The sequence below is a fragment of the Myiozetetes cayanensis genome, unplaced genomic scaffold (assembly GCF_022539395.1).
Source record: "Myiozetetes cayanensis isolate MyiCay16 unplaced genomic scaffold, myiCay2020 scf6-25, whole genome shotgun sequence".
NCBI lineage: Eukaryota > Metazoa > Chordata > Aves > Passeriformes > Tyrannidae > Myiozetetes > Myiozetetes cayanensis.
Genome location: NW_026087853.1, coordinates 30,493,097 through 30,513,336, shown reverse-complemented (window position 1 = coordinate 30,513,336; position 20,240 = coordinate 30,493,097). Strand labels below are relative to the sequence as shown.

The following is a 20,240-nucleotide window of genomic DNA, read 5'->3' as shown; positions in this document are numbered from 1 at the left end:
CCATGTGCCCATAAGGATCGACCAAATGCTTCTTGAACTCTGTCAGGCTTGGTGCTGTGACTAGGTGCTGACTTGCTCTACAGTACTTTCCGTGAAAATATAAGACACTCACTAGTAGTGTTCCAATCACTAATGTTATATCCCAAGGGTTGATATCAATACCATTTAATTTCTTCATTAATGACAGGGCAGAGTGTACTCTCAGCAGGTGATACAGAACGGGTAATTCTTCTCAACACTAATTTTTCCTAATCAGTTTATTTCTGTGCTGTCTCACATCCTTTCCATTTATATTCTTGTCTCTGTCTTCTAGCTATCCCCATAATATGCCCATTTATTCCAGTTTCACAGCTTTTCCTCTCCTATACCACATGCTGATCACAAACACTCCCACAACCAGTTCCACTCTCATCACAGGATTCTGCCATACTGCACAGAGATTTTCCCTGTGCTAAGCTATCATTTAGGTGCTTAACTGTTCCATCAATTTATATTAAATGCTGCCTTCTGTTCTCTCTATGCCAATGCAGTGTTAGCACATATCACTTCCTTTCCCTGCTTTCCTCTTCTTCTGACTGTGCACCCATTTTCCATTTCTAAATCTGTTTTTCTCCTGCAATATACAAAGACCTTTCATGTGACTTTTTGTATTTTACCGCCATTTCTAGTTCATCCTGCCTCTCCTCACCTCTCCCTTTATTCCTAACCATTGCCAATGACTTGAGTCCTAGATTCAGTTTCCCACTGCAACTACTCTTAAAATCCTGTTCCTCCTTTCTCTTCAAATACCTGCCCTTCCATTCTCTTGGCTATAATCTTCATTCCCACCAATCTCTATGATTTAAGCCAAAAGACCTGTGTCCTTTTTTCCCATTCTCTTCTTAATTCTGAAAATTCCTTTCTCCTATTTCATGTCTTTTTTTTGCCATCCTTTCTAGCTGGTAACAGTAGTGAAAAGATGCATAAAATAGAAATAAATCTCTTTTGCTGTGATTCCCAATAAGCACAAAGCAAAATCAGTAAAAATAGTGCTCATTCAATCATAGTGTGAAACAGAACATACCTAGAGTAGGTATTTCTGAGGAGATCATATCCAAGAATTACTATGACCAAACTTGCCCTCTTAAACCCTTCTAGCACAAGTACACCATCTAATAGATGGGTAAAAAGGTCAGAGAGACCACTTACCTTATCAAGATCTGGCTCCTCCAATGCGAGTGCAAGTTCATTGTTGTCCATAACAGAAGCTGCTGCAACATCTAGTGGTGTCGAACCTCTCATTGAAGGAAATGCTGCAGAAGTCAATAAACAGTAATTAATTTGAGTTTGCAGTAAACACATTCATTCAGCAGAGGGCAGCAATCACGCTGGAATCTAGAACATAAATATATTCACAGTACTTTGTAGGGCCGTTCTTCATTCAAGAACATGATCCAACTGTTTTCAATATTGTGAAAATAAATGCTAAAATTTTCTTCTGACTTGACATCCATATCTATAAATATACTCAATCACACTGGTTTCAAATGCAGATGAAAAAAAAAAGTATTAACAACATAGCAAATCAGAGGAATACTATTTCTTTAGCACAGTAACATTAACTATGTAATTCTGCACAACCCTATCAATTCAAGATTTTAAAATATACCTAAATGTAGCCAAAAGAGACATTTCAAGCTTCAGTTACCTGTTTCTTTCCTTAATCTTTTCCCATTTTTCTGTTTTATTATGGTCAAATGCAGGTATGAACAGCAAAAGCACTGTGAAATCACACACTATCTTGCCTTGTTATATGTTATTATTATAGACATCTATCTAGCCAATACAATTTTCCTTGTATTACAAAATCTAATGCACATGCACTAAAAACCATACATTCAATGTTCCAAAGGAAAAATATGAAATTGACTTCCGTAGCCTGAACTGCAGAAGCAAGGAAAATGAAACCAGATGAAACAGGTAAACACCACGCAGGGTCAATTTAATCTTAGATTTCAAATCACAACTATTTTGAATGAAACTCTTCTGTTTCTAATACAGTTCACAGACACATTAGGATGAAAGGAAAATGATTAAAAAAAAATTAGAGGTGAAATCACAGTGGTTTAAGCATGTTTCAACTTGCTATACTAATTAGACACTAGTCTTGTGATATCACAGTTGCTCCTACTCTTGCTTTTAGCTATTACAGTTACATGACGTACCCAGTCCAACACTGCTGTTTTCCAGTAAGTAACTAAGATGCTCAAACATGGCCTTTTGGTTTTGACGACTAATTCGACAGAAGTAGCACAGGAATCGGCAACAGCTTGCCACCATCTTCGGAAAAGCGATCTGCTGAAGAAGAAAGTTGACAAAGCAGTGAAATATGTTAATTACCAATCTGTTCCAATTCTTCCTGCACTCCTAACAAGGAAACTACAGTGAAGTTACCAAGGTGATAAGCATTTGACAGTTTCTTTGGTTCTAACTTAAGAAAGAACCCACATTCCCTTTTTACTTTCATCTTCATTAGGCCATTAAAATGCTGAAAAATAATTTTGCAGAGGACTAAAGGGGACCCAATAAGGAATATATTCTCTATATTATATATAAATATTCTATGATATTCAAGGTGATATCTAAGCATTTTAATCACAATATCATGAAGTTTTTAATTTCCTCCACTTCATACGTTTAGACTATCAATAATAGTGCTTATACTTTATTATAAGAAAGCCTAATAAATGTCTACTTTACAGAACTCCATTCTAAGTACAACCTTTTTAATAAAGAGACAACAGTCTTTCAAAAAAAGTGATTATGTAATTAAATGTGATATGATATATATTATCCTTACAGGTGCACTTCTTAACTTCTGGAGACTTGATAAATTGTAGTTTTACTTTGGCACAGGTGTTTTTGCTAATATATCCAGCTCATTTGCCTATTTCAAACATAAAGGAGCTATTATGTACAAGCAGCATTATCTAGCATCTCTGCTCTTAGATGTAGGGTAGATGAAAATGGATTCCTTAATTCATCAAAACTTTCAGTAAAGTTTCCAATCCCCAGATTACAGAGATTTTAACAGAATGCGTGACATAACTTGGTTCAGAAAACTACAGTAACAGCAATACTGCTAAAAATTGTAATTTCAGAAATTCCTCATTATTGTCAGGAATACGTATTAGTATGGAATTCTAAAAATTTCAATCAATAGGAAACAATTTTAAAGTAAAATAGTTCAATTCTGACAATCAAAAAGGCTGTTGTTTGGGATTCTTTGAAAATGAATGAATGACCATCACAAACCCATATGACATTAAGGTTCCAAAATTGTAACATCTAAAGACATAGACTTTAAAAGAACTATTTTAGGCATTAAGATACACACTAAAACCTAAATGTAATGGAAATGTTCACAGTTTGCCCAATAATTTTCTGGGATATACATTTCACAAATGAAGTACTTTTCCAAGATTTTGTCAGCCAGTAATAGCAAAATACTTCTAAGTTACTATCTTCAGCCACATATATCCTCCTCTGGTTTTGGGTCATTTATTAATAGCACATCTGGAAAAAAGCCTGACATAAATTTTCTTCAGATTGAATGGGCAAGTTTTTACTTTTCCACCATTCCTTTGCAGCCACTACATCTCAATACAGCTGCAAGATAAAATCATTTATTCCAAGAAGCTGGAGATAAAACCATTTTCTGCTACAACCTAGAAAAATGCCCAATCCCTAAACCAGAGACTAAATTATATGGTTGTTCTTTCCATCTCTCAAAGATATAACACTTAATAGAAAGAAATGTCCATGAGGTACCTAACTCTCTCCATGCATTTCATGAAGACAGACATAAAACAGGACATTTTGGGTGGTCAGACACATTTCGAGCTGAGACATAAGGTTGCTAAGTAAATTTCTAAGTCTTCATTTCCTTTGAAGGATATCATGGTAAATTCTGAAAAGTATTTTTTTAGACTTCTATTACTAAAATTTTCTGTGTAAACATTTTTAATGGCATTAGAAGGTATTGAGGGGTTGTTGTTTTGGGTTTGGGGTTTTTTTTATCACCTATGATTATATGTACAAGCTCTACCAAAGCCAGAGCATTGTGACACCCACAAATTGCCAGAGTATTGACCATTTTGTAATTAATTGTAACTTGTCTTGAAATGAAGCAGAAAAAGTAAAACCAGGATGCAAATACTTTGCAACAATGCAATTGTATAGGCAGATGCAATGTATAAGTATTTAAGATACTAATATGAGCTATATGACCAAAGAGACAAAGAAAGGGGGGTGCAGCTGCACATGGAAGGCAATCAAGCAATGAAAAGTTGACAGACAGGGAAAGGATAAGCAGAAGGCAGTAAAATGGGCTGAAAAGTGTTCCAAATACAGGACAAGAATTGGTAACTGGGCAAAAGAAAAGTAGATAAGCAATACTGAGATCAGAGACCCCCTCTTTTTGGAATGGAAGCAAGAGGTAAAGACATCAGGCATAAGCAAAAAGAAGAAACAAAACAAAAATAAGCCCGCTTCACTTCTCACTTTCTTTAATAGTGAAAATGTTCAGTTAGGCTCCTCAAAATTTATACCACTCTACCTTTAAAATAACACATATATACTCAAGCATAACACTAAGAAAAGGGAGAACACAAAACTGCAACAAAATTATTGCTCAATTCAAATACATGAATTTAAATATTCAAAATTAATTAGTTGTTAGTCTCTTATTATAGTGTATTGGTAATAATACTTCATCTAAGATGAAGAGGCATATTTTCCTAGCAGAGTTACACCTCCAATAAATGCAGTTAAAGTATATATTTAATTTTAAATAAGAACAAAATATTTTACAATCTTATTAAAAGACAAATGAAACACCTCCAACATCCCACTCACTTTTTAAAAATCAGGTCTTAGACTCCTGGGCTTCTCCCTCTAGTACTATAAAACATATTGAACTTTTATCATTAATGAATATTTTAATTTGGAAAAGCAAAATCTAGCTCATACAAGAGTGATATATTATTGTTTGGTTCTTAAACATCCTAGTATACTTTTGGAAAGGTTCAAAATGTAGAACACGTAACAAACTTATGGTGAAATTACCTGAGATTTATCTCCTCCAAGCACATTCACCATCACATCCATAACAGTCTCATGCATGCCCAAGACTCTCATTAAGTTCGGATGCTGATAAAACACCTTGTTGTTCATTATATCCCTAAAATGGAAGAAAAGGAACAATTTGTTATTAAAAGAATCATTTTAATATAAGTCGATGCATTATTTCAGAAACATGCATTCACTGTAGTAACATAATTTCAGATTCTTAGACTTCAGCATAATACAAAACCACCTGATAACTAACTTCATATTTCAATATGCTATTGTTCCTTGTGGATTCTTCATAATAAGAATATTAACTTTTAAATTATTTCAAAATTGCATTTCTCATCTCTAAATTGCTCCAACCATCAGTTCTGTTTAAACAAAAAAAAAAAAGTGTTTTCTGTGATGATCTAAATGGAAAAGAATATATTCCGTATGTTTTAAGTTGAAATCGGGGGTCAAGAAAATAAAATCTAATCATGTTTCTGTAGTAGCACCTCTTAATTAATTTCCTCAGTTCATGAAGTAGAAGACAATGTTCAAAGTCACTGGTTATACATATTTCATCAGTATTTCCAAATTCTGTCAGAAGAAGTGAAGTGGCATGCAGTCCCATTAAAAGGGACTATTTTAACTTTTTCACTCTGCCCACCATCCTCTCAAAATGTTCTAGAATTCACTGTATTGGTTTCATAATCCAGAACACAATTTGTATGTTTCAATAGAGCCTAGGGATTAGATTCTAACAGAATCCAGGGATTTCTAACATTTTAGGCTAACCTATGAAAAACATATGCCAAATAGCAGGCATCACGCCTGCTTTAAAGAAATACCAAAAACTAAGAAGAGATGACTCACAATACAGTACCCCTGTGAAGGGGGCTATACAAATACCATGTTCAGACAAAGCCTGCCCTTTATCCCTCATATCCTACAATTGTTTGATATATATATGTATACATATAAAATATCTATTTATATATATATATTATGAAGAAGAGTAATTGTTCAAACAATCCAATTGTTCAGTTGTTGAAGAAAGACAAATAAATACAGTTCTCAAGTGACCATACTAGTATTTTCTCTCTTTCTAAATACACCATTTTATTCAAAGTAATTGATTTTCTGTGATTTTTTTTCCCTTAAACATTAAATGGTCTGACAAGCATTTATTCCCTTAAGAGGTACGCAGGTATGTACCATAATAATACAACTGCTTAACAGAGATAATTTCATAGCAAAGATGCAGGAAAATATTCTCACATCATCAGGTGATGATAAAGGGAATTTTGTATAACTCTAATGCAATAGAGGAAAAAATAAGAAGTCTTCTATGTTCAAACACTTAAAGCTGCCACTGATGGTGAAATAATAAATACTAACAAGTCAGAGATATTTCAGTTCACAACACCACTTTCCTGGTTCTACCTAACTGCTTGCACAAATTTCCAATTGAAAAGACACCAGCAAGTTTATTCAATCATGTATGAAATATAGAATGACTTTTAATTTTGGGAAAGATTTAGTATGAACACCAACAAAGATTTTAGTGATCTCTTTCTCCAGAGCTGCTAAAACATGTACTTTGATGAGGGTTTAAGCATTAGGCTTAGCTACAGTACAAGGAGTCCATTTTCTTTAGATAATCCCTTAATTCACAGAAACTTTGACCCATTTGATACTGCTAGAGAGATCAATTTGAGCCACCTTGGAAATATATGTGAAAATGAAAATTTCTGGTATATATTTTCATTTCAGTACAGCATCAATTTTCATTCAGGTTCTAAAATGACAGGATTTATTAATATAACAAAAAGTTTCACACCAACTTAAAAATAAAGTGTTGTTAATTCCATACCCTAATCCATTAATCATCAGCAGTTCCTCCTCTTTTCCCATCCTCACACTGAGAAGTGAGCGAATCTGGCCCAGTGCTGCAAGCAGATTAATGGTATCCTTCACAGAGGCAGCACTAATAGTATATGCTTTTCTCAGAGCTTGCAGTAGCTCACCAATACTGTCATATTGCCTACGAAGGAGGCTGTACATAATCCGAACTAATTCAGGGTCTTGAATCTGATCTTCTTGGGACCAGCGCACCATAGTCTGGGATATGAGTTCTTTCAGTGTAGCTGAAAGTAAAATACATTAAATGTTACTAGGTATTCCGATAGAGAATGTAAAAAAAAACATACTATAGTAAAATACTATCTAACAGTAGACAACAAGGCAGTTGTAAAATAGCAAAAAAACGCACAAGCAGACCGTACAGGATTTTTGAAACTGGAAAAAAGACTTTTAGATCTTTCAAGGTAAGTGTGATGTTCTTGAGAAGTGGAAAACAATAACCATCTACTTAGCGTTCAAGTCAATACTAGCCTTGCTGACAATGAAAACTTTTAAGTTGATCATGACTCTAAGAATCATCCTTGTAAATGAAATGCTACATTTAGACTTTAAATTTATCCTTCATTTCTATATCAAATCACTGTCACTTGGGAATACACTTTCTAAAAACACTGTATGGTTTTGAACTGCACAATACGTATTGCTTGAAGCAGTTTTGTTGTGTACATTACACATTCAATGACACTGACAAAAATTCTTCTGAGCCTAGAGTTTAGGAAATTCACCTGAAAACTAGAAACATTTTCCAGGCCTTGTTAAAAGCAAATAGAAAAATATTATCTTCCTCTGAAAACAATGCAAATTTCTATCTTCTATTACCAGTAAAGATATCTACCCCTTGAATTTCCCAGAGTTCTTCCAATGGTTAAGAATGCTCCCGTCCCACTTTCCATCACAAAAGTGTTTATAGCTAATGTAGATCCATTTGGTTTTGTGTCTACATTATGCTTTTGTTTGCTAACATTTCTCCCTTACAGTTTACTTAATACTGTATTTATGCAAACCCATCATTAATTCAGAGGTTTTATTTAATGAAATGGCTTTTACTCTGTGGGTACAAATTCTGTTCTCCATAGAGATAGTCCTGTTCTTAGTGGCATGTTATGCTTTATCTCATTTTTGACTTGATAGTTACTAAAGTCCTATAATTATTAACCCTGATTTGTTCCCTCTATGTATTTATTCTCAGAATTCCAGCTTGTTTTTAAATACAAATTTTCCTGATTTGTCATTAACACTAGGTTAAATTGTTGGCATTCCTCTCCTTAGGTAAAAGTCCAATTGTCATTAGAAATGAACATATGCTTAGAGGAAAGGAAGATTTACTTGTAGCAAATAGTTTCCTCTTATGAATATTCACGCTCAGAGTATGTATTACCAGACACTCAAGGCTTTGATTGGGGTACCTCAGACACCCATTTCCTCTACTCTTTGAATGCCAAATTTATTGGTGTGTAAAGGGGAAGTGCACACATGGACTAAAAATCTCACAGTCTCCAACTACAGTCAGGTATATAATATAATATTATAATATAATATATTTATATAAATTTCCATCATGCTTTGAATTACTTCATCCATGTGCATGTTTGTACTATGCATCACTCCAAGTATAAACCCAACCCTGAAGAGATTATCTGAAATTTCTAGAAAAACAGACACTGTAGAATCATTTGTCCAACTATATTTCTTGTGACCCAAAGAAAATGAAATATATGAACTGCTCTGTTCCAAGGACCAAACACCATGTGCCCTGAGGCTTTAGGATTGAATATTTCCTGATTCATGACAACAGAATCCTTAGCCTGGAGAAGAAATGATACTTCCAGATACTGAGTAGGTCCTGCTACTATTAAAGAGGAATCTGATGCTAACAGAGGATTCACTGGAAAATTAAACCCTGTTTCATGCAGCATATCAAATTATTATAAGACTGAATGTACTTATAAGATATTAGCAAGCTTAACAGACTAAAATACTCTTTCAGATCAGGAAAAACACACTCCAGTGCTTTACAGAACAAGCAGAGCATGTAAGAGGTGTCATGAGTTATAAAATAACTCTGTTGGCATAACTGAAATGAAAATATACCATAAAGAAGAAATTTTGCATTTAAAAAACTCAAACCATAAAAATCAAGACTTCAGAAGTTCAGAATGCTTAAGTCTAGATTATTGAGGCATAATTAACTTTTTTACAGTTCTTCATAAGGAACATGCAAATTTTCAACCCCAGAGTTACTGATCTTGATCCAAAATCTTCCACTCATTTTAACTTCTTGTTTAACAATGCATCTGAGATGATCAGTATGCAGGAAAATGGTTTCTAAGAGACAGAAGAAACTTAAGCAGGTAGTCTCCTTCTTCAGTCCACTATAAAACTTTATTAGAAAACACACTCCTGTTGACTGTGTAAACTTTTAACACTTGCATCATGGAAGTATTTATGTGGAAAGAAAACTTACTAGGAGATTTCTCTTCTTCCTCCTCAGGTTCCACTTTTTCTGCTTTTGGTGGACCTTTGATTTTGTACATTAATGAACGGAGTTTGCCAGTCAAGGAGGAATCTTCCTCTTCCTCTTCCTCTTCTTCTAATGGAATACCTTAGCAGATAATAAAACTGCTTAGAAACAAAGCTTAATCTTTGAAGTTTAACTCCTTCATTATTCAAACAATACCAAAATATCTATAGTAATAATTTTTTAACCAGCAAATTTCATACAAAATATTTAAAAAACATAGTAAGGCCAACAGCTTTAACATTTTAGCCAAGTAACACCCCTCAAATTATTTTCTCTTCAGTACATATACTTCTTATATCCAGAATTATAGTAGTATTTTTTCAATATTATGACCAAAGAGGTGGTATTTCTTAAGAGTCTACTATGGCAATTAAATATGACTCAGAGTCATATTTGATTAAATATGTGTTCCTTTGTTTCATATTGCAGAATGTAAGCTAAAGAAAGAATGGTATGACTATATCTTACAATATAGTACAATTTTTCAGTTGAGATATCTAGTAGTCATAAAAAAACATATTAACTGAATTTGAAGTTGTAAGAAGGTAGATATTCAGAGAGTACATGGGTGACGCTTTTCATGAAAATGTGTACAATGAGATGGGATGTCACTTTACAAGGCAGTTTAATACAGTTCATCTCACTACACTGCTTCACAACCATCTGAAGTCTTTCACAACTCTTAGTGATCACAGACACCAGGTTTATGTGCAGAAAAAAAGAACACTTAAGAAAAGAGCTAATTGTGCTTAGCTGAAATGAAAGCTTTTGTAGTTTTTCTGCTTGTCAAAGTGAAATTGAGAAAAGGAAAAGTTTTCCAGACTGGATACTAGAGACACAAAATGGAATAGATGGTAAAAAATAAACTGAGGCTAAAACTGGTACAAAAAAAGAAACTAAGAAAGAAAACAGGATCTGAAATGCGATATCAACTTGGAGAAACTTTGTGGCTGGCAGCTACCAAGGAAAAGTTGAAATTTGACTAGGAGTGACTAAGTGACTAGGAAGAAAAAAATTCAGAGGCAGTGGGAGGAAACGAAAAAACTCAAACTTGAAATTGGAAAGTAAATATGGAATTTAGGAAATGGGATGAGTGAAAATGGTTGGGCAAAACGAAAAGCTAAGAATGAAGGAAGGTTACAGTCTGTCCGAAAAAGTAAGAACAGGAAATGTAGCCAATATTGAGACGAAAGAGAAAGTAGACAAGAATATTAAGCAAAAGAAACTATCTGGAACTGAAATAAAAGTTAGGTGCTGGACACAAAAGAGATACTTGGAGGAAAATTCATCAGAAGTTGAAATGGACAAAGAAGAAGAAATGCACTGGGATGATGACTTAAGACAGCGTCAGAGTAGAGGAGATGAGGTCTGTCACTCCTCCAGATGGGGCTTTCATTCACTGTTCCATATATTAACTGTTCATTCTGCATCCTCTTAAGGGTTGCAATCCATTCAGAAGCTGACCATCTCATTTTGCTACTGGTTGATGACTTAATTCAAATGGTAGAGGTCTGTGCACTGGTACAGATGGTTTCACAGAATCACAGACTATGCTGAGCTGGAAGGGATCCAAAAGGATCAAGTCCAACCATTAGCCCTGCACAGGTCCATCCCCAAGGGTCACAACATGTGCCTGAGAGTATCATTCAAATGCTTCTTGAACTCTGGCAGGCTTGGTGCTGTGACTACTTCCCTGGAGAGCCTGTTCCAGTGCCCAGCCACCCTCTGGGTGAAGAACCTTTTTCTAATATCCAACCTAAACCTCCCCTGACACAACTTAAGGCCGTCCCCTCAGGTTTTCTCACTGGTCACCATAGAGAAGGTATCAGTGTCTGCCCCTCCTCTTCCCCTCATGAGGAAGTTGTAGACTGCAGTGAGGTCTCCCCTCAGTCTGCTCCAGGCTGAACACCCCAAGTGACCTCAGTTGCTTCTCATACAGCTTCCTCTCAAGGCCCTTCACCATCCTCATTGCCCTCCTTTTGACACTCCCTAATATCTTAATTTCTTTCTTACATCACAGTGCTCAAAACTGTACACAGTACTCAAGGTGAGGTTGCACCAGTGCAGAGCAGAGCAGGACAATCCCCTCCCTCAACTGGCTGGTGATGCTTTGCCTGATGCCCCCAGGACACAGTTGGCCCTCCTGGCTGCCAGGGCACTGCTGACTCATATTCAACTTGTCATTGACCAGGACCCCCAGGTTCATTTCCGTGGCACTGCTTTCCAGTGTCTCATTCCCCAGTCTGTACGTACTTCCAGGGTTGCCCCATCCCAGGTGCAGAACCCAGCACTTACCCTCACCGAGCTTCATATGGTTGGTGATTGCCCAGTCCTCTAGTTTGTCAAGGTCTCTCTGCATTTAAGTAATTAAAGATGTTGAAGAGCACAGGGCATAAGATGGTGCCCTGCAGAACCCCACTAGTGACAGGTCACCCATCTGATGTCACCCCATTCACTATTACCCTCTGTTCTTAACCCATAAGTCAATTGCTCATCCACCTCATGACGTGTTTATCCAGCTGTGGGCTGGACATTTTGTCCAGAAACATACTATATGAGACAGTATCAAAAGCGTTACTGAAATTCAAAACATTCCATCGACTGGTTTCCCTTGATCAGTGGGGTGGGGTACCTTGTCATAAAAGGAAATCAGGTTGGATAAGTAGGATGTTCCTCTCCTGAAGCCATGCTGGTTGTGACCAGGGACTGGATTACCTTTCAGGTGTTTTTTTAATACTTCCCAGAATAATCTTCTCCATAACTTTACCAAGCACCAAAGTGAAACTGATAGGCCCATAGCTTCTGGGGTCCTCCTTCTTGCCATTCTTGAAAACTCGGGAGAACATTCACCAGCTTCTAGTCAGTTGGAACCTCTCCAGATTCCTGAGACTGCTCAAAAGTCATCAAGAGAGGCTTTTGATGACATCAGCATCTCCTTGAGGATTCTGGGATGAATCTCATCAAGCCCCATAGATCTGTAGGGCTCTAGCTGCAGCAGCAGATCCCATAGAATTGTAGGGTCGACTAGGAATTGATCATTCTCACAGTCATGGTCCTCCAGCTCAGGGCACTGAGACTCCCTTAGTCCATCATTTATGTTGAAGGCAGAGGCAAAGAAAGTGTTAAACACCTCTGCCTTGTCTCTGTCCCCATTTGCAAGGTGACCATCCTCACCCTGTAACGGACTGATGATATTTTTACACTGCCTATTTTCATTAATATGTTTGAGAAAACTTTTTATTGTTCCTCCCATTTCTGGCCAGCTGCAACTCCAGTTGAACCCAGACAAGTGTGAATTTTATATTATTCAACAAAATATGTTGTAATTTTTTTTCCAACCAAGAAATTACAAATAAAAATTATGATAGAGAGCTCTTATTTTGCCAGAAAAATTAACCACTCAAAGTTAGGACATGCTAGGATTAAGACTGCCTCAGAACTTTAATTCAGAGTATTTGCTTATGTTCATTATGAAGAAGCCTTTAATTACTTGATTGCCTACAAATTTTTCCACTTAGATTGCAAAGTATACATAGTAGTAAAAAGCTGATTAAACATTCAAAGCAGAACTCCTTCTCCTTTATCTGCAGCTGTGATTGCTTAGTACTGATTTTCAGGACCAAGTCAGGCCACAGATAATGAGGAACATTTATCCACAGTAACCACGTAGGATAAATCTCTGTACAAAGTAATGAATATGGTTTTGTCTAGAATCCAGAGGATCTTTAAGCTATTTTCATCATGAGACAGTGCTTCCTCTATCTTCAACTCTTTTTCATGCAGCATACACATTTATAATGTAGTGAAAAAAATAATAGAACTAGATCCCTCAAAAGAATAAACCAAACACATACAATAACTAGTGCTTCACCTTATGGAAACAGGAAGAGTGATCAGGAGCTAAACTAACTCAGTGATCCTACCAGCCACAAGATTCCAAGGTAAAGCAAATAGATTGCAGAGTTAAGACATTTCCAAGTAAGTTGTGGGTCTTCCATAATCTCCATCCTGGAGTCTCAGAGAACTCTCTGCTGCCAAATAAGCACTATTTTTGAAAACAAGAGGTCAGATCAAGGGCTATGTGACTGAATAATGGAGATGACAGTAATCTTTTATAATGATAGACATAATAAAAATGTGGAGAAAGAGGAGTAACTATGAGGATATTGATTATTCACTTTAACATTTGGAAGAAAAACGATGGAATGAAAGAAACAGTTTTTGCTAAGCACTTAGAAGCAAGGATGAATGACACAGGATTGTCAAAACCAAATAATGTTAAACCAACTAAAGTTCTGCCTGTAGTGTAGCTAACCTTACAGATACAAATCTTGATTTTAAGGACTTCTAATACTGTCTTATACCATATCCTCAGAAGTAAGCTGATAAAACACAACCTAGATACCTGCTGACTCACTCATCTTTGGCTGAGGCTGAGACAGTTGAAAAATGAAAATTGGCTTATTGCAAAATCACAGCTTGATGGCTGCCAGAGATTCTACGAGGCTACTCAGATGTAGCAGTGCAAAATAATAGCAGAAGCCTTAACAATACAGGTACAAAATGGCATTGGAGGCACCATGGCTACAAAAAGAAGATAGAAACTTAATTACAGGTCATTAAAACTGTAATTCCAGGAACCAGGTAACACTGGTTTTAGGGATAGCCAACAAAGAAAGAACTAGCAGACTGTATTGGTAAAGATTTAATGATGACCTCAAGCAAACAGGAGGACAATGAGGAACTATTAGGATTACCATGCTCTTCCTGGGGAAGAGCTTGAGATGCTATCAATTCATGTAATGACCCTGGCCCCTTCTTTTTAGACAAGATGGATGCCATCAACCAGAGGACCAAGAAACACACTGGAAGAGTAACTATGAATATATTTACCAAGTATATCAGTTTTACCTTCATAATTACTGGGACAGAGCAGTAATAACTGGATGACTCAGACTATAGATTAGTAAATGGGCTGATAATTCCATCATTGTCTGATTTAGACTAAGATGTCAGTAGACTAACAAAAGATTTTTGACATCAATGAACAGGAAATCCAAATTCAGTGACTGGGGGTAATTCAAGCTATAGTCAGCAGTGCAACAGTGCTTTATAATTATTGACTCTCACAGTTACATATACACCAGGAAATTAAGCTAAAATAGGCACAGCACCCCACATCTAGTGTTTTTCATTAAATTTTCTACAGCTTAACTTCACAGCAATTATGGTCCCTCAATATCTTTTATATGCTTGCACATAATACATGTGCTCATGTAAATCTGTTAAGGTAATCCAACCTTCTTGTTTAGAACATTTATTTTCCCCAATTAAGTCTAAAACTGATATATAAAAACAATAATATTGGACAAAATTTAATAGATATATAACAATGAAACTTAAAACTATGTACAAGTTTCCCATATTTTTGTAATATACATCAAAGTCTGTCAAGAAAGTACCCTTGTAGAGAGTAATATATCTAACAAAAAAAACGCCTTATACTAGTATATTTTTAAACTGATCTGCTAAGTGTGAAAAAGACAAACAAAATCTGTATCAAAACCTTGCTACTCACCACAGTGAATTAAAAGATCATCATGAAATTCATATAACTCCTCCCGAATCTCCTCTGGACAGGGACAATCCTCTCCCAGTTGAAAATTCAGCAACATATTAATCTTCAAGGGAATTAAAATATAGTTAAAACACTGAGATAGCCTAAGACATATTCTAGTATATAGCTATACCTTACCCGTTTATAATCAAATTTAAATAAAGCACAAATTTCTTATACAGTTTAAAGGAAATACTCAAGCAATGATACTTTGTAAGCTGTAATTATGATTAGCATACCAATACAGAAAATGTATCCATAATAGTGTGGTCAGCAGGACTAGGAAAATGATCATCCCCTGTACTCAGCATTAGGGAGGCTGCACCTCAAGTACTGCATTCAGTTCTGGGCCCCCCACTTTAGAAAGGACAGAGAGATGCTGGAGCATGTCCAGTGAAGGCTCATGAATGGTCTAGAAAACATGTCTTATGGGGAACAGCTGAGGTAGCTGGGTTTGTTTAGTCTCAAGAAAAGGAAGTTCAGAGGGGACCTAACTGCTCTCTACAACCACCTGAAAGGAGGTTTAGTGAGCTGGGGCCTGGTCTCTTCTACCATGTCTGCAGTGAGAGGACATGAGGAAATTGCCTTAAGCTGAGACAGAGAAGATTCAGATTAGATACTAGAAAAAATGTTTTCACTGTTCAGGTGGTCAGGCATTGGAATAGGTTGCCTAGATTGGAATAGGTTAATAAGCATCTGGATCTGGCACTGGGTAATGTGGTTTAGTGGTTTAAGGGTTGGAGTGGAAGTGCTAATGGACTGTTTAACTTGATGTTCTTAAAGGTCTCTTCCAATCTTGATGATACAATGATTCTATAATTCTACAGGGACACTTGATAATTAGGCTATTTCTTAGGGGCAGAAAAGCTATTTCTAACACACATGTCAGTTCAATACTAGACTTCATGCTAACTTTGAGCAACTAAGATTATCATCATCTTGCAGTACTGGATGAATCTAAGCTCCTCAGCACTGGACAGCAATATTCAAATGTTCTATGCTGCTGAGAAATCCTAAATATAAAAGCTGAGAAATTACTTTGGTTTAGAGCTTCAATTCTAGAGTACAGGCTTAAGCATTCTGACATTCAGTATTTTGTGGCACGAAACAAATTTTATTTCAAATTCATTTCAGTTCTCCAGCAATTCCAATGGTAGTTTATAAGTCAGGACTCTATTTTATCATCATAAAGAATTTATTTAATCTTTAATTCAACCATATATTTAATATTACCTGTTCTTGAGGAGGAGACCGAAATTCTTTTGTTTTCTTGGCAGTCAAAGCAGCAGACATGTTCAAGGCTTGCATGAGTTCATTGTACCTGTATTTCTGATTATACTGCAATTTTGATACATAACGGTCTGCAAATGATACAATTGCTTCCACTCTATGTTGTAGTTCACAGTCACAAAAATAATTGAGTAAATGACACATCTAGGGTAGAAAAAAACAGACTTAAGCTTAATTGCTTTACAAACTCCAGGGAAGAACTGCAGTGGATTGCAGATACACTGCATTAGATTGTAAAAATGAGACATATTTTTACCCCATTTTTGTTTTAACCCTGTAAAGGTGACAAAACATTAGGACAGTGTGATCAATAATACTATATTGCATTCACAGTTTTTCAATCCATGCACCCAAAATATGTTGACATCATGCACTAGTTTGCCTTGGAATGATCCTTTAAAGATCACCTGGTCTTACCCTTTCCTTTTTACAAAATAAGTAAGTATTCACCTATCTATTTTGAGTGTAGAAGAACTGCAGCAACATTAAATTTGGTAATTAACATAAGGTTATAAGGCAAAGTGGAATTAAAGACCTTCAGAATTTCAACTCTTTTAAACTAGAGAAAAGACCAAAAGCACAATCCTTTTTCCATCAAGAGTAGAATGTAAGTAATACATTTATATTTAATGGTCACCTGAAGCTTAACAGATTCTGGTAATCTTGTCTGCAATAAGCCCTTTGCAGGAGCTTCTGTTTGTTTTATTGCTTTCTCCCCAGCTTCGACAGCTTTTTCTTCAACTTTTGTAACTTCTTCCTTCTCTGTTCTCTCTTCTGTTTCTTCCTTGTGATCTCCAAACACAGTGGGATCAATGAGGAGTAAAATCTGCTTCACATCATCATCATCAAAAACACCCATTATAAGCAATGTTGCTATTAGTTTAAGAACAGGAACAAACTGGAATTCAACCTGTCCTCCAACAGGGTCTCGTATATGAGCACCACTACACTGTACTGCCTCTGTTAACATACTTATGGCCTTGGATTTAAGTGTCTCCAGGGGTATTTCTGGACTGGATGTCTGACGTTCTTCAGTGGTTGCAATAAAGCATGGAGTAGAAAAATTAAAGGCTGGTTTCAGACAAGTGCTAAGCCCTACTCCAGGTAAACCATGCTTCTTTGTTTCATTGGGATATAGTTTAATAGTTCGAGTTTCATCTGTAACTGGAATGATAAATTCATTGCTCATCATGAGCTTGGCTTGCTTGGCATACTCCAAATGAATACTAATAAGCAAGTCGTAGAATCCAGAACGTAGAAGTCCAGGTAAGTATTGATTATCTATTGTAAAAAATAGCTGAGATATGTCCACGTGGCTACAAAGTGCATAAGCAACTCTAGTGTTACCTAGAGCACTAACTGAGCTATAGAGTTTTAAAGTGTGGTAGTGAAACTTCATCAAATCTTCTTGTTCACATAGTTCCAAAATATCAACACATCTGTTAGAAAATAAAGAAAAAGAAAACCAATCAATCCCAAGAATAATAAATTTATAAAAGAAAAGTTTTCTGATCTCTGCACATTTTGGTCAGTTCCTCTTTAAACCACTAATATTAAAGTTAACAGTAACTAGTCTTAGTATGCGCATCATCCAAACACAGTAAATGGTGGCAATTGAGATTGTTTAAAATTAGTGCTCCTTAGGAAAAAACCAACCCAAAATGGAAGATGTAGATGCTTTTTGAGACATATGGTAAACTAGAACTTGTTTTTAAAATAAATGTATTTGGAATTCCGAAAATCTGTGTTACTACTGTCACTAAACAGTTCTTTTCTAGTTTGCTCAGGATTACTGTTTCATTTTTTTGCACAAGATTTGCACAAGATTGTATTTTTTAATCTTTTCTTGAATTCAGTTTTATGAACAATAAATAAAGTTTTTTATTGAATTATTAAAAGAAATTTTAAAATAACTGATAAAGGTACAACAGTTAAATTATCTTTCTGCTATGCTTTTGTTGATGGTTTGATTTTTCACTGGTTATGATATTTGATATTTGGACAGATCTTTACTATCCTCACTCTGAAGATAAAACCTAATGAAAATCTAAGAAAGGCGTGACCTTGTCAATAAGAACATAAAAACTTAATTCATGTAAATTCAGAGCAGATGAAACAGGAACAGATTACATGGTTTTATTACAGGACAAAAAATCAGCAAATTAGTACTTGCATGTTCTTTATATTTGTTCTTTTCAAGCTGAGAAAAATCTCTGTCTTTAAAGATCTAGAGATTTAGGGTATGTTACTTTATAATTTAAATAAAATCAAATAGCCATGTTTTCTCTCATGTACCCCAAAGTCATCACTTGGCGTTAAAATTCAGTCTCTTGTACTTACTTAAACCTCCTTATCTGCTTAATTATTGTTATAGCAGATAAGATGAGAAATTCTCAACAACTATGGTGTAAATATTTTCCAAGGCAGGTTTAATCAATACTTTGACATCTGGTTTCAATACACTTTGTCCACATTAAGTAATTTTATTTCCTTACAAATGTACCTGTTTTCTTCTGGGATATGAAGTGCCATCATCTGCAGAGGTTCCAAACATTGCACAACCCAGCCATGACGTTCACTGACCCGCTCAGTTTCTACTCTTAGAAAGCTGTTTGGCATCCTGCTCCATAAAACAGGTGTAATTGTTTGCACATCAAGGCGAGGGGGACACTGAGGAACAGGATTTCTTTCTTCACTTTTAAAAATTGCTGCTGATAAAGGCATGGTATTCTGAAACAAATAAGCGTACTAAAATTATTTTTGTAATGTCTAATTATAAATAAACCTATAACATTAAAAGGAAGCATACCTTATAAATAGTAAAGAAATCCCAGAAGGATAGAATTTATTACAACAAAAAAATTCCATTAAATAACCTCAACATTAATGGTGTTGTCCTCAAACAATATGAGTTTATTTTGACAAATGCAGATAAAAACTTAACTGCATATAATAATTACATTTACAGAAGTAAACGTAGAATTCAAATTAAGATTCTTGCCCTTGACTCAGTCTTCCTAAACAAATTCAACTGAGCAAGAATCTGCATGAGAATAAACAGATTTAAAAGAGCACCTTTACACGAAGGTTCTCTTTTCACAAAACATAAAAATATTTCCTACCTTTAATTTACCAAGTTCAAATTGAACCAAGTTAGTGCTTGTAGGCTGTAAAAAAGCTGCTGGAAAAAGCTTCGTGTTTGGTTCAACCTATAAGTGAGATGAGATTTAAATGTTTTAAAAATTAAAAATACAAAAAGAATCTCCTCCCTGAACATGGTATAAAATAAATTCTGTATAGTTTACACTTCATTGTCAAATAACTCCAGACACTTTAATAAAGTGGTGAATAGTGTCTACTTGTAGTTCATCTCTAATATAGTAAAGCATTTGCAGTTATCTTTACAGGACCACCTGATTTCCAGACAGGTGTGTCTGTTGCCTTGTGTGCTCTCAACACCTCTAGCAAGAACTTTGGTAACATTGTGTGGTTTCTTCTCAAAAATATCCAAACTCAATCCTTTACTGTAGAGGGTGAGAGAGCATGTGATTAGGATAGTGCAAATCTTTATTTCCTTTCAAGATTAATGATTTTCTAATACATATTCTAAAAGTAAAATAATGTCATTTTTTGAAAGAGCTCTTTATTTTCAGGCTTAGCATCTGTCTCCAGTATTACAAAATTGCAGTGAATCACATTTAATCACAGTGATGCAGTTTTAAAATGTCTGGTTGTGTTTGGGATTTTTATGACTGCTACATTATCCTTTCCCCATTATAGCTGGACTCAAAGTAC

General features: G+C 35.5%; 1 protein-coding gene across 1 annotated transcript in view; it reads right to left on the bottom strand.

The window, feature by feature from the left end:
• Window positions 1-20,240, bottom strand: part of RYR3 (ryanodine receptor 3) — a 216,287-nt gene that overhangs the window by 93,343 nt on the left and 102,704 nt on the right. Inside the window, 10 exon segments of the mRNA XM_050336554.1 lie at window positions 1,189-1,292; window positions 2,205-2,337; window positions 5,107-5,221; window positions 6,968-7,241; window positions 9,482-9,619; window positions 15,117-15,219; window positions 16,389-16,589; window positions 17,083-17,884; window positions 18,949-19,175; window positions 19,568-19,654. Coding sequence (XP_050192511.1) covers window positions 1,189-1,292; window positions 2,205-2,337; window positions 5,107-5,221; window positions 6,968-7,241; window positions 9,482-9,619; window positions 15,117-15,219; window positions 16,389-16,589; window positions 17,083-17,884; window positions 18,949-19,175; window positions 19,568-19,654 — 2,184 coding nt within the window.